General features: G+C 55.0%; 1 protein-coding gene across 4 annotated transcripts in view; it reads left to right on the plus strand.

Annotated features, from left to right (window-relative positions):
• Positions 1 to 5,093, plus strand: part of MAP2K3 (mitogen-activated protein kinase kinase 3) — a 33,897-nt gene extending 28,804 nt beyond the window's left edge. For all 4 annotated transcript variants that reach the window (XM_026095193.2, XM_064520140.1, XM_026095192.2 and 1 more), the window contains exons 11-13: positions 1,037 to 1,176; positions 1,858 to 1,903; positions 2,311 to 5,093. In XM_026095193.2, the coding sequence (XP_025950978.1) occupies positions 1,037 to 1,176; positions 1,858 to 1,903; positions 2,311 to 2,394 (270 nt within the window). In that variant the 3' untranslated portion in view covers positions 2,395 to 5,093. The remainder of the gene's footprint in view (positions 1 to 1,036; positions 1,177 to 1,857; positions 1,904 to 2,310) is intronic.
• The last annotated feature ends 8,635 nt before the right edge of the window (positions 5,094 to 13,728 follow it).

Here is a 13,728-nt window from a genome sequence, read left to right on the forward strand (position 1 = left end):
GGTTGGCCGGCTGTGAAGCAGGCTGGAAATGTAATCAGGCTCTGGCTTTCCTCCTGAGATGCAGGAAGCTGTGGGATGGGAGACTGTGTGAATGACGAAACCCCTGATCCTTTTCAAAGCCGGATTGCAGAGGGGACCTGGCTGAAAGTCTGCCAGCCTGCAGCTGAATGGAGCCCCGACCTGTGTGATTCCCTCTAATGTCTTCCTTCTGGGCTGGCTTCCTGTTTTTTATTTCTGAAGGGGTTTGATTGATTTCAAACCAGCTGTGTTTTAGGGCCGGAGAGGTGCAGGGCTAATCCAGGCCTTTCCGGGAAGGTGCTTTCCTTCAGCTTTCCAGCAGCAGGAATGAGTTCCCCAGGCAGCTCCCCAGATCTGGGCCAGCTGCAGGCAGGGGCCTCTGCTCTGCCCAGCATCCTTTCAGATCTCTCATTCCTCGCTCCCGTCCCTCCCTGCTAGGCAGGTCTGGAGGTCTTGCCGTGAGTGTCGAGGCAGGAGTGGGCCCTTGGTGCGAGGAGGCTGCCCAAGACCTGTAATGGGCTGTGCTCTGCTTGCACGGGTGATGGAGCAAAGGTGCCTGGTACAAAGGACTCGGCCGAGGTGGCCTGGCAAAGATCTTTCTAGGTGATGTTGTAGCATTTGTTTTTTCTTGGGTTTGTGGACATTTTTTGTCTAGGTCGTGCAGTACTAGTCTGAAGCCCAGAGGCCAGTTTATGGTGAGCAGAGCAGTGCAGAAATGGTGTGCGTGCTGTTACTATCTTCTTAAATAGCCCCACTTTCTTTATCTTTGGCTGCTTTCCGTAAGTGTGTTAATTTGCTGAGCAGGCCTCAGAAGGAAGTATTTTTAGCCTCTGGGTCCGCTTATTTGTTAAAAAAAAAAAAAAAAAAAACCCAAACAAACCAAAAACGGTCTGACCCAAATCGAAAATGGTTTGTGAGGAAAGAGGCTTTTCGTTTTGAATCCAAGTTTGCCTCCGACCCTGAGGTGGGCAGGCTGTGTGGGGATGAGGCCTGGTCTTCAGCCTGTCTTCTTCCTCAGATCGAACTGGCCATTCTCCGCTTCCCGTACGAGTCCTGGGGGACCCCCTTCCAGCAGCTCAAGCAAGTGGTGGAGGAGCCCTCGCCCCAGCTGCCTGCTGATCGCTTCTCCAAGGAGTTTGTGGACTTCACGGCACAGTGGTGAGTCTCCAGCAGGGACTGGCTGCTTCTCCCAGCCTGGCTAAACAGGAGTCCTGGTCCATAGGGGTTAGGGTAAAGCATGGGACTGGGTTTGTCATCATTTCAGAGCCGGTTTCTCCCCTCCTCCCCATGCCGGGGCTGGCATTTGGCCACAGCAGGAAGTGCTGCCCAGACTGGTTTTGCTCTCAGCCTGACTCATTCAAGCTGGTTGGAAAGCGAAGAGGTTTCTCTTCCCCTTTTGTTGTTAATTCTGCTGAAATTTTGGTGGTTTCTGGCAAAGTGGCAATGAAACAAGAACAAGCCCCTGGCAGCGTGTGGGTGCCTCTGGGTAAAAGCTGATTTGTGGCTTTGTGGGGACGGTGTGCCGTGGCTGGCGAGCTGCTCCAGTTGGGGTGTAGCTCTGCTGCCTCTACGCTGCTTGCTTGGAGCTGCTAGACCGAGGTGAGCCCGCCGAGCTGAGTCTCGAACGAGCCCTGAGAGCCTGCCCACCCTCCCGAGTGGTGGGAAACCATCTCTTCTCCTTCCCGTTTGTGCTGCTCTGTGGGGAAGAGCAAGGAGGTGAGCGGCAGACTGCAGGTGGCAAGCCGCTTGCCTTGTGCTCTTCATGTGATAGACCATGTGCAGCAGCAAAAAAAAAAAAAAAAGAACCCACAGCCCACTTTTCCCATTTTTCTCTTCCAGCCTAAGGAAGAACCCCGCTGAGCGAATGAACTATTTAGAACTAATGGTAAGTGCGGAGCCATTTTCTCTGGTATTTTAGTCTTCCAACATGTTTGAAAAGTGAAATGAATGGTCCAGTAGGCCCTAAAAATGAGACAACAGGAGATAGGGGTGACTCCTCAGCCTTGGAGGTGCGTAGCGGGGTGGACGTAGCATGTCTAGGCTGGAGGATGCTGTAAGGTCAGGGGGCCTGGGGCTCCTAGGTGTTTTCTCCCTCTGTCATCTGCACTTGGTGGGTTTAGACTAACAGCCACAAGTGATGGTAGTGCAGCTGCCAAGGTGGGGCATCCAGCCGGGGTTAAACCTAGAAATGCCAAAGCGAAAGCATTAACCTTTGGCCTAAAGGATGGCGTCTATGGGAGCTTTGCGATCCCCCAGGGCATGAGCTGATGTTATCTCGGTTCTTGTTGGCAGCAACATCCTTTCTTTACCTTGCACGACACCAAAGAGACTGACATGGCCTCCTTCGTGACAGAGATCCTCGGGGAAGACTCTTAACTCTCGGACCTCGCGGCTGCGTACGGTCCCCTCCATCCAGCACCCCGACTTCCCCGCAGAAGAGCGAATGAGGACACGTGTTGAAGGTGGTTTGCACAAATCGCATTTCCCCAACCCGTTGGCACCTCCGGGTCTGTCCAGCCTTGCAGTTTCTTTTCTCTTTGCCCCAAACGAAATCCCCCAGGACGAGCCTTTTGAAGCTGACACGTACCCGGCTGAGCCGCGGAGACCGAAGGCTCCGGAGTTCCCGGCCGGTGCCAGGCGTGTGCCGTGGGCGGCTGGGGAGAGGCCTGTGCCCGCGGCACCTGAGCCGAGGCCGGGAGGCTGGGCCCGGGCGAAGGGCGCGAAAGGGCCTCTCCCTTCCACACAGGGAATTTCTGTGTTTTTTCCCCTTTGCTGCCTGGGGAAGGCCGAGGGAGCAATTCTTCCTGCGCCTTCCTACTGCCTTCCCCTTCTCTTCTCCCCTGCCTCCAAAAGCCTTGTCCCACAGAGTTTGGTCTCCTTTTTCTTTCCTTTGTGCCCAGCTCTCTGCTTTGGGGCTGCCTGGGCACAGCTTCACGCCTGGCACAACTCCTTGCGACTCCCTCCCCTCTCATTGAGTCAATGCACCGGTCACTTGGAGGAAAAAAAAAAGCAGCATTTTAAAATGAGCCCGGCTCGCTGCAAGCTTCACCCCTCGCTCCCCGGCGCTTGCCCACAGCACCTCATCCAAGGCACGGAGCCCCTCGGGCGCGCGGCGGCGAGGAGGGAAGCGAGGCCCCGGGCGCTGCCTCTCCACCACCCCCAGCCCGGGCCGGAGGGCTGCGTCTGCGCTGCAGCCCCCTCCTCACCCCGCTGCCGGGCCGGAGAGGAGCTTGCTCCGTCTCCCTTCCCACCGGGAGCTCCCGTAAGACCTTGCACTGTGCCCCATGCCCGTTCGGAGGCCGCGGTGGTACCGGGGGCCTCCCAAGCTGCCGCCGAGCTCCTCGGCCGCCCGCCGAGGGTCAGCCGACATCCCCAACCCAGCGACTTGCACAGGGGCTACTGCCAGTTGTACATTTTACATCTATATATAATGGACTGTGTAACATGTTTCCTAGTTTTAATCGAATTTGCTATAAATTAAAGCCCTTCTGTGTGGGAGGAGGGAGGAGCGGTTCCTTCTCCGCTAGCAAATCCACTGTGAAAACCTGATGTGTTTCCCCACTCTCCCAGCCCGAGCACTCGACACGGAGTCGCGGGTGCAAAAGGGATTTCTGTCTTCTACTGTATATGATCACAGGATAAACGCACCGGCTGTGGATTTTGGGGTTTTTTATATTAATGGATTGAGTTTTCAGAGGGATTTTGTTCTTTTCTAATATATATTTGTGTGTGTGTATGTGTGTGCGCATATATATATTATATATATTTTTAATTCAGTGATGAATGTGTGAATGTATATGTGGCCAGCAAATTTGGTGGAATGGCTAGCAATTTTTTGGCTAAATTTGGGGAGGTGGGGAAGGGGTCACTAGAAGATACCCTGGCCTAAGACTTTTTTTTTCAAGGAAGTACATCTATTTTTTAACTGAATCTTTAAAAAAAAACCCCAAAAACATTTTTTCCTGAAATTCATGCCCTGGAGGTCTGGATTTCAGGGCGCATTTCCAGCGTTCAGGGTACTCGACCCAACGAGGAGCAAAGTCCCCCTAGATTCGTGGCCCCCTGCTCTTGCAGTCCCCGGTATGAAGCCGAGCTGAGGACCTGTCTGCAGGCGATCGAGGCTACAACTGCTGTTTTCTGCAACCCATTCCTGCAAGCTGCTCCCAGGGGAAGCTTGTTCAGGACAAGACGTTTCCAGTCCTTAATGTCACCCGTGCTGGGGAATCACGCAGCAGAGCGTTTTCCCTGGTAACCGGTCGGATCCGTTTCCCCGTGCAGAGAAGCCCCGAGAAAAACAGCACAGGCTGGGATAGCCAAACCCTGCTCAGCCCCGGGTTGCCCTTCTCCCACCACCCCTTAATGTCAAGTGAGAACGTGATCAATGTTCTCGACATCTCCCTCCTTGGTCCCACTGCAAACCACCCGACGCTCTCCAAGACCCCGCGCGCCATTACCAGGCTTGGGATGACAGCTTTGCAGCCGAGATGTACACTTGTATTTTTTATCCTAGCTGGTTACTTTGGATTGTTTTTGTTTTCACGTGGAGCTTTTGTTTTTCCCCAGCTCCTTGTTGTGACCCCCACTCCCCTCTCCCTTATCTCACCCCCCCCCTTTTTTTTGGTGTTTTTGGGAATGGTGATTTTTTTGCTTTTTTTTTTTTTTTTTTTTTTTTGGCTGCATTTCACCTCCTGGCTCCTGTGTTTTAGGGAAAGGGAGCATCTCCCCTTTTGATTACTGGGAGATGCAGCTGGGGTGGGCTTGGGACCTGGTCAACGAAGCAAAGCTCAGCTGTTGGGTTAGGCTCTTCAGAGCATCGCCAGCTTGATGCAGCTTCGTTCGGCCTGGGTCTTACCTGCCCTCCTTCCCATCTGACGCTTTCTCATCCCGGTTCAGTTTGGTTGCTCTCCTTCCACAAATTTCCGGGGGGGAACTGAAGAGCTGGTAGGAACCAGGTTGGCTTTAAGGTGGAAGAGGATTTCAAGGTGGATAGGAAGCCCCTCTGGCTTGTATTTTTGAGAACGGTCTGTACCCATTATACCCTGTCATTGTTTTCAATAAAATTAGCCCTCAAATGAGCTTCTCGTTGCCTCTTCTGTTGTTGGAACGTCAGCGATGGGTTGTCCAAGGTCCTCTTTGGGCCAGCAGCTGCCACGATACCGGCGACGGGCAGGCGCTGCAGCCCTGGCACCGGCGTGGCAGCTCCTCGTGCTGCGGCCGGGCGTCCCCAGCGGCACTGGGCTACGTCTCACCTGCGGCTCCCAAGGACTGGGCAGACCAGTCCCTGCCCGTCCCCTCCTGGGGCTGAGGTGGCTTCCCGGTCTCACGTGTTGCCGTGCTGCACCGCAGGGTTGATGATGGGGAAGAGGGCAGGTGTTGAATTGCTCTGCCCAGAGCCTTCGCGTGTTGTCTCAGGCCGGAGCAGCTCTTCCCGCCCGTCCCGGAGGATTTGGGCAGCGCGACGCCCATCGCAATGGCGCTGCCCCTTCCCCCACCGCGTGCACCCCGGAGGGGCTGCCCCGAGGGCGGCTGGCCGGGGCTCCCAGGGGCGAAACCGCGGCAGTACCGGGCAGCATGGCGGGGGTTCGGCTTGGGGCTGGTGCCGCGGGGGGCCGGGAGCCATCACCCGCTCTCCGCACTCCTTCCACAGGGCTCCCAGCCGAGCGCGCGGCCCTATGGGGGCACGGCCAGGCCAGGCCCGAACGCGCCCGGGGGGCACCTGGAGGGCGGTGGGAAGTGGGAGCCCCCCAAAATGTGCATGCCGGTGCCGCACTTGGCAGCGAGGTGTTTTCTGGGGGTGCCGCAGTGGGCCGGGCGCCTGCGGGGAGCACCGCTCCGGAAAGGGGGAGCGAGCGGCGCGCGCCGCGGCTGCCACGAGATGGAGGCATCGGCCAGCGCCTGCCCGCGCGCTCGCGGCCTTCCCGCCGGCCTGGGCCTGGCCGAGCCGCGGGGACGGCACCGTGTCCGCCCCGAATCTGAATCCACGGAATCCCAAAATCCCAATCCGAGGTGGCGGGAAGGGAAAGCTCGCCTGCCGCCACACCACGGCAGCACCTCGGCCCCCTGAGCCCCCGCACAGCCCCGGAGGGGCCCCGGAGCACGACTGTGTGGCGGCCGGCGGCGCGGGGCTCCGCGGTTCAATTACCGGCTTAATAGCTCCATCAAGATGCATTAAAAATGTAGCAGCGCCTCTGAGGCAAGAACTTCGGGAGAGGCAGAAAATTCATCACTTTGAGCTCCCTTAGTGGGGGGAAAAAAAGTGTTTTATTTTGTTTCTTTTTTCCTCCCCATTTGGCTCAAAGGCAGGCAAAAAGTGGTTATTTGTGACTGATCACTTCCCATGGGGTGTATCTCCGAGGCGTAAACAGGCCAAGCCCGCGCTGGAGGATACGGCCCTCGCTGCAGAGAATGGGAAACTCAGTGCACCCAGCTCAGGGCCAGGATGACGTGACCGGCAGACTGAAGTGGCTCAGCCCCCCCCCCCCAAATTGAGGGGCCGGCAGCCTTCCCTGCCCTGTCCCGAGCAGGGAGCACACTCTGTACCTTCCCATGGGCTTGACCAGTAGGGCTGTGGGCGTTGCACTGGTCACACTGGGCCTTGCTGGCTGCTGGGAGCCGTTTGGATGGAGCTCCGATGTTCCTGAAGAGCCTTTTGCAGAGGAAGAGGAGGAGGAGGAGGAGGATGGCTAATAGCATCCATGGGGCAGGGGTGGGAGATGATGCAACCGGTTTTCTGGGGCATCAGGTTATTTATTTTGCCTGATTTTTCTTTTTTTTCTTTTTTTTTCTTTTTTTTTTTTAAGGTGTCTGAAACTATATCTAGGGCATTTTTGGGTTCTTTTTTTGCGGTTCAGGTGGCCTCAGGGCACTTTCGGGAGTGACAGCACGAACTAGAGTCCACACGCGAGAGGCGTCCACCCTCCCCTACCGGCCGTGTCCCCCGGGGCCATCCCTATGCCGGCTCCCAGTTCACCTCCATGCCGAGGAGCTCGCACGAGCCCCAGCGAAGGTGGCTTCGCCTCTCGCACCCCCACAATAGGGCTTAAAAATTGCTGTGGCCGGCACTTGCTGGCCCCATCCCAGCGCCACTCCGAGCAGGGAGATGGGACCCCGGCTGCTCACCTCCATACCCACTCCGCTTTCCCAGCCCAGGGCCGCTTGCATCGCGCCCAGCGATATGCTCTTTTTTTCCTATATGTAAGCACCAGATTTCACAAATAATCACCTAAAATAATCACTCCCGCAGCATCTCCTCCCCTGCTTTATTCGGGGCAGGTCCCGGCGGCGGTGGAGACCATCTTGCCCCATGCCAGCGAGGCCAGGCCCACTCCGGGGCAGCGGCAATGCTCGCGGCCGTCCCCCGTGGCAGGGCGCCCCGTCCCCCTGCAAATACGCAACAGTGCAAATATGAAGAAATGGCCATGTTTAGCTCTTCCCCCCTGTTTTCCCTGCAGTGAAGCACCTGTGAGCACACAGGCTTGGCAGCCCTGGCCCGGCTGGGAAGGACCAGTGATAGGGGCCAAGCTGCCGCCGGGATAGGGGTCGGTTTTGGGAGCCCAGGGCGGACGAGTTGCAAAGGAGCTGCTCCTCGGCGGCCGCTGCTCCGTGCCAGGAGCTGACCCGAGCGCTGGCGGCGTGTTCGAGCAAACCGCCCTGCTGCCGGCGCAAATCCCGCGGGGGCTGGCGGAACGGGCTGGCCACGGTGGTGCAGCACGCCGGGATGCGGGAGCCCCCCCCCCGGCAGCATCTCCTCCGGCTGTCTCCGCCGCGCTGCACGCATTTAATTTGGGCTTTTTCTGGCATTCATCCCTCCCCTCCTGCTGCCCGGCGAGCTGCTGCCGGCGGAACTTTCCGGGAGCCCGTCCTGGTGGGACGGGCAGGCCAGGAGACAGCTGCCGTCACGACCGGCTCCAGTTGCCGTCACCGTCAGAAGAAATGCCACCCGTCCCCACGCTGCACGGTGTGTCCTAAACCATCTCCCGGGGTCAGGGAGATATTTCCCCCCTGGACCATGTCTCTGCAGCGATGTTCCCACGCTGCCGCTCCTTGCTGAGCCCCGGCGGCAGCACGAGATGCCCTTCCTGGCTTTCCTGGCTTACTTTAATTAAAGCATTGGGCAAGATCTTCCCCTTCATTCCTCCCCCCAAAGCTCTTTAATTAAAAGCCTTGATCTGGGCCAGCAGCTGTTGCCTCTGTTTTATCTCCTTCAGCTCCCCGTCCTCGCCAGGAACCCTGCGGGACGGTGGCCGCGGCCTCGAGAAGGTGCCGAGCGGGGCCCAAGCAGGCCGCAAAGGTGACCCTCGCCCTCGCGGACCCTCCCGGCCCCCGCTCTGCGCCTGCTTTATCTTTTCTTCCAGAAATAGACTCAAGAGGTGACTTTCTTCGCTCGCTGCCTGCCTGGGGTTGGTGTTTCTGCAGCGATCCATCATCGACGCAATGGGGAAACGTCAGGAACAATTAGTGAACTGGTGGCGTTAACTTTATCAGAGACAATATGTCTTTTTTAATGAAACTCGTGGAGAAAAAAAGAAAGCGCTGACAACAGATGTATTATTTCACCTCCAATTTACTGGCATGTGCATTTTTCATTCATGGGAACGGCTGATATGCATATTTATTCGGTGCAGAGCGTGTTCAGCCCTTGATGGATCAGTTCCTGGGGAGAAAGGGATCTCGCTGATCTGCTTCAGGCAAAGCAGCCCCAAAAGCAAGCCCCAAATTTTATCCCCGGGACAGGTTAAATGCATGCTCCTAAGCCCGTTTTGGCACAGGAAAGATTTCCCCTGACCTTCCTGGCTCGTGGCTCTCATGCGTTGCAGGGGGTGGCCAGGTGGTGGGTGGACTTCCAGCCCTCTCCCAGCTCTCCTTGACCTTGATGGGAGCTGCTGCTCAGTCCAGCCCGGTCCAGGATGGGCTCATCTCCACCACGTTTTGGAAGAACAAACCCAGCAAGGAGCCAAGGGCTCAGCAATGTGGGGGCTGGCCGTATCTTCATGTTGTGGCCGTGTTCAGATTGCCTCTTTGGAAGCCCCTTCTTCCCTCTGCCAAATGGGTGCTACCTCCTCGGGTTGGCAGGGCTCCCAAATTGTCCCATGGCCTCTTGAACCTCCACGCCAAAGCTGAGCATCCTTCATGGGTGATCTGAGCTTAGCCTGCAGAGGTGTCTGAAGCTCTTCTCCCTCTGTAACAGCGCATTGACATTTCTCTTTGTATTTTGAGGGAATCAGCTCCCTCCCTTCCCAAAGCCTATTGGATTTTTAGCTCCTTGCACTGATGAAACTGAATCCAAGAAAAATATTCGAGATCTTTTTCCCTCTCATTAGGAATGGAAGATGAGAGTCGTCTCTTCTGGGTACGCTACAACCAGCATCAATTATTTAGGACAAAGCATCTCTCTGACAAATAATTTTTTTTTATGTGGGAAGATTAAATCTGATTTTTTAACATCATAACAAAAGCCATTTCTCACTCACAAGTCCTCATATTACACACAGTAAAGAGATCCCAGGCATCCATTCCTGTATTGATCAGCAAATAGGTCCTTATATAGACTGAGTTCACCTAACCTTGTTTAATTTTGGATTCATTGATTCAATGCAAAGATCTAGATGAAAAGCAAGTGGGCTGTTTCCAGCGCTGGTGATGCTATTTTTAAATAAATCTAGTGCATGCTAAAATAAATATGCAAAGCATTTTGTAAGTCCATATATGGGTGGGGAAGAGGAGACCAGATGTACTAAAATATTTAACAAACTTTTTCTTGATTTCTGGAAACGCATGTTTTATTTAGTAAACGCCAGTGCAATCTGATCTAACCCAATATTTGCTCTGATGGGCTGTCCCGAGCCCCTAGCCCGGCACGGTAGATGTGCGGGACCTCGGGAGAGCCGTCTGTGCGGTGACATAGTTGCCACATTTAAATGCAAAGCTCATTAACTGTGTCTGGGATTTTTTGCCTGTTTGTTTGCTCCTTTTTTTTGTTTTCGCATTCGTTACAAGTGCAAGAGAGGAAACATCCATCTAGAATTCCCTTTCATCTCCGGGCATGTTTTTCTCCATCGCTCAGATGACAAAGTTTCCCCTTCGAAATTTTATTTGATTTTGCAAGAGGAGATGCACGAAGCGCGTGCCCGTGCGGGCCGAGCGCCCCGGCCGCTTGCCGGGAGCTGCCGGGAGGAGCGGGCGAAGCCGTGCCGAGCAGGGCACGGGCGGGTCCCAGCCCTCGGTCCCCCTGCAGCTGCCCACACCATGGGTCCAGCCGCTTTCTGGCACCCTGACGTCACGCTCGGGGCAGACGTGCCCGTCTCCTCCAAAATCCCCTGGATTTCAATGCAATCAAACTTAATTGAGCTGCAGTTTCGATCAGAGCGGCAGAGCTCCTGCGGATAAGCAGGCGCCGCCGGGGACGTGGAGGTGGGGGCTGGCTGGAGCCGAAGGCGGCGGTGGACCGGCCGCCCGCGGGGGCCCATTCGCGTTTCCCAGCACCACGCGGCCACGGGATCGACACGCGGGTCGGTGCAGTGAGCCCACACCACTGCCGGCAGAGACTGACGGTGTCTCTCTGCCTGGGGGGAAGATGTTAAGACCGTCTTTTTTTTAATCTTTGCATGGTACATCCATATTCTTACATCGCTAACAGTAACAAGCAGCAATCCTATGCAGAATGAGGTATTCACGACAAATAAAATGATGGAGGATAGAGAAATGAAAGCAGATTGCTGAGAAGGTGGCACAGGGGACTGCAGGCACCCGATGATAGGGGATGGTGCGAGACTTGGCACAGGGGGCCCACGGCTAGGAACACCTCGCTGATGGGCTGTTACAGACATGCAGACCTGAGGCTGGACAAAGCTGGGTTTGGGGGTAACCAGGAGAACAAAGAAATAGTATTTAACATATATAAAAGGCACCATATATAGGAAATTCCCACGTCACGTGGAGCTGCAGAGCAGCAGGTTACCAAACACCTAAAAGTGACCCCAAGCAGATCTCAGCATGAGGAAGAAAACACCAACACGACCATCATATTCCCGCCCACGACGGGCTCCCGATGCTAGAAATGTTTCACCCCCGGTCCCCAACTATCCTCCCACCCTGCCGCCCGCCAGCACGAACCCTTCCCTCTCCATTCAGCAGGTTTGGGTCATGTCCGTGGAGCCCGTCCTGGGAGCGAGCGTTGAATCCAGCCCTTGTCGAAGGGAGCCTGGAGCCTCCTGCCTCTTTGGTTGCAGCCATAACGCTGCGAAGAAGCCATAACGCCCTGGAAGAAGGGCAATGAAAAGCCGCGTTGCAAAGCTCTGGCAAAGCTCAAACAGATGATCCGAACTCATACTGATGCCTCGAACAGAGCAGGTGGCTTTTAAAGGGTATTTTTCTCGGCCCTTATTGCTATCAAAGCTGCTTTGTAATGAAGACATTTCGGCGCCTGCCAAGCTGAGCTCAGCCGTGCCAGGAGGCCGTGGCTGCGGGGGCGAGCGGAGGCAGCAGCTGCCGCGGCCGGGGGGCACCCGCGGGTTAAAACCACCAACGCCGCTTGCTGCGGTTCTTCGTCAGCACGGGACGCGGGCGGCCTGCCCGCCGTGCCCCTCACTCTCAGACCGAATCAGAGATGCCGTTGGGGCGGTCATCTGGCTGCAAACTTCTGGAGAGGTTGATCACGGTGGCTCTGCGCTTAGGGAACTGAGGTTTTTCCCCATGCAGCTTCCAAAGCAGCTTCTGCCCCTTCCAAACGAGGCACCCAAGGCCATGGCGAGGATGAGTTGGAAGAGGATTTGATGTATTTAACCTCTGGGGAGCTGCGATTTTACCAAAAAGCATCATTCACCAAGGACTGTGCTTGCAAAGAGCGGGCAGGTTTCCATGCGCTGTCCGGGGGCTCTGCAGCAGGGCGATACCCAACGCACAAAAGCTAGGGTGGTTTTCCTGCCATTGATGAAACAAACCCTCGGATCTCTCCTTCCCACTGACTCATCCTCATCAACAATTTAAATGAGAAATGGGAGAAATGTTCAGTGCAGCCAACTCTCTCAGAAGTCTCAGGAAAGGATTTTAGCTGAAGTCCCTGAGTCCTGAGCATTCAATTTTACCCATAAAACATCTATTTATATTATTCCTGGGAGCAGACTGTTAATCATCATGTTGGAGAGAACCCTGAAAGGGCGATGGCTCTGCCTGGTTCCCGGGAAGGTGGGAGACACAGGGAATTCTCCGCTCGTCTCTGTGAGCGATCAAGGCTCCGCGGCACCCAGGCACGCTGGAGAAAACAAAATGAGGAGGAAAAGGAAACTCTATCTTTCTGCAGGGCTTGGAGGCTCCAAGGCGCTTGCTTGGCTGGTGTAACCCAGCCGCATGCACACCGAGCTGGGACACCCTAGATGGAACAAGCTGTTCTACCTTAAATTCTACCAGCTTTTTTTTTTGTGGTTTTTTTTCCCCCTTCCTGACTTTGCGTTTAAGGTGCTGGACTGAGAATCAAGATTGCTAATTTCAAAAGACTTTCATTTGCTTGCCTTTTATCACTGATTGTTTTTTTCCTCCCCGCTTTATAGCACATTTTCATAACTTACTCCTTCAGAGGTGCCAAAATATTTGACTCATAGGAAACAAACCCAAAAAGCCTTGGGCCCGGTTTCAGTGTGGCTACGTGGCCACAGGTTTCGGTGGATTCCTGCTCTGATGAAGGTCTGCGCTTCCCAAAGTTTCTGACACTAGCTGAGGGCAGCATCTTCTCTCTCTGGGCTCGCAACTGTGCTTTAATGCCTCAAATCTCCTTGAATGCACTTATTGGTGTTAATTACACCAACACTTGTCAACAGCAACACTGGCGTTTCATTCTTTTCTTTTCACTATTTTTTTTTTTTTTTAAACGATCAGTTTTAAGCACTCGATTGCTTTGTCATCGGTCATCCCCTCTGCCTGCCATGCTGGCGCAGGACACAGAGCCTGTGCGTTGGTGTAGTCCAGCCTGGACCCCGGCAAATGGACACTACATGGGGTGCCTACATGTCTGTCAACCTCAGCGGAGGACCACTGTCATATCTAGGATGCTTTGAAATCAGGGGTGATCTGGTGCATCCTTCTAGCCCTAAATCTTCAAAGCTAGTCTTTCCTTGGCCACAAAGGAGACTCCAGTATCCGTTGCCACTTTAAACAAGATAGCAGGAGGCCTTCGGGCCCAAGTGTTTGGGATGACTTGGTTGAGCATGGATGAGCAGTGACTTTCCTGGGGCTCAGGCTGCTGGGACTCGGCAATGGGTGGCAGGGAAGCAGCTGAGCAAAGCTCCAGCCTGGCTTGGAACTGGATGAGATCCATGACAGTAACCTGCCATGGAGAACATGAGGAAAGAGAGACCCCGGTGAGGACCCTGTGGATCAAGTGTGTGAGCTCAGGGCAAGAGATTGCGGTAAGCCAAGAAATCTGAACGTCACGACCAGAGAGATGGGAGAATCCTGCCATGCCAGCAGCCACCTCAATGTGCTGAGGCTGAAGGAGATGGAGGAGTCTGGAAAGGACAGGAGGAGGTCACAGAAACTGAAGTGTAAAGTCACTGCTAGAAATAGAAGGGCCTAAGTGATATTTTTATCAGAGGCATCATGGGGAAGGCATGAAGAAATCCCATCCTGAGATACCCAACTACTTGCGCTCAAGCATTTCCCCTTAAACTAGGCGCAAACTATCCTAACTGCTCTCCTGGGCTGCGTGCGAGGGGGGGT

Source organism: Dromaius novaehollandiae, chromosome 14 (genome assembly GCF_036370855.1).
Source record: "Dromaius novaehollandiae isolate bDroNov1 chromosome 14, bDroNov1.hap1, whole genome shotgun sequence".
NCBI classification, from domain to species: domain Eukaryota; kingdom Metazoa; phylum Chordata; class Aves; order Casuariiformes; family Dromaiidae; genus Dromaius; species Dromaius novaehollandiae.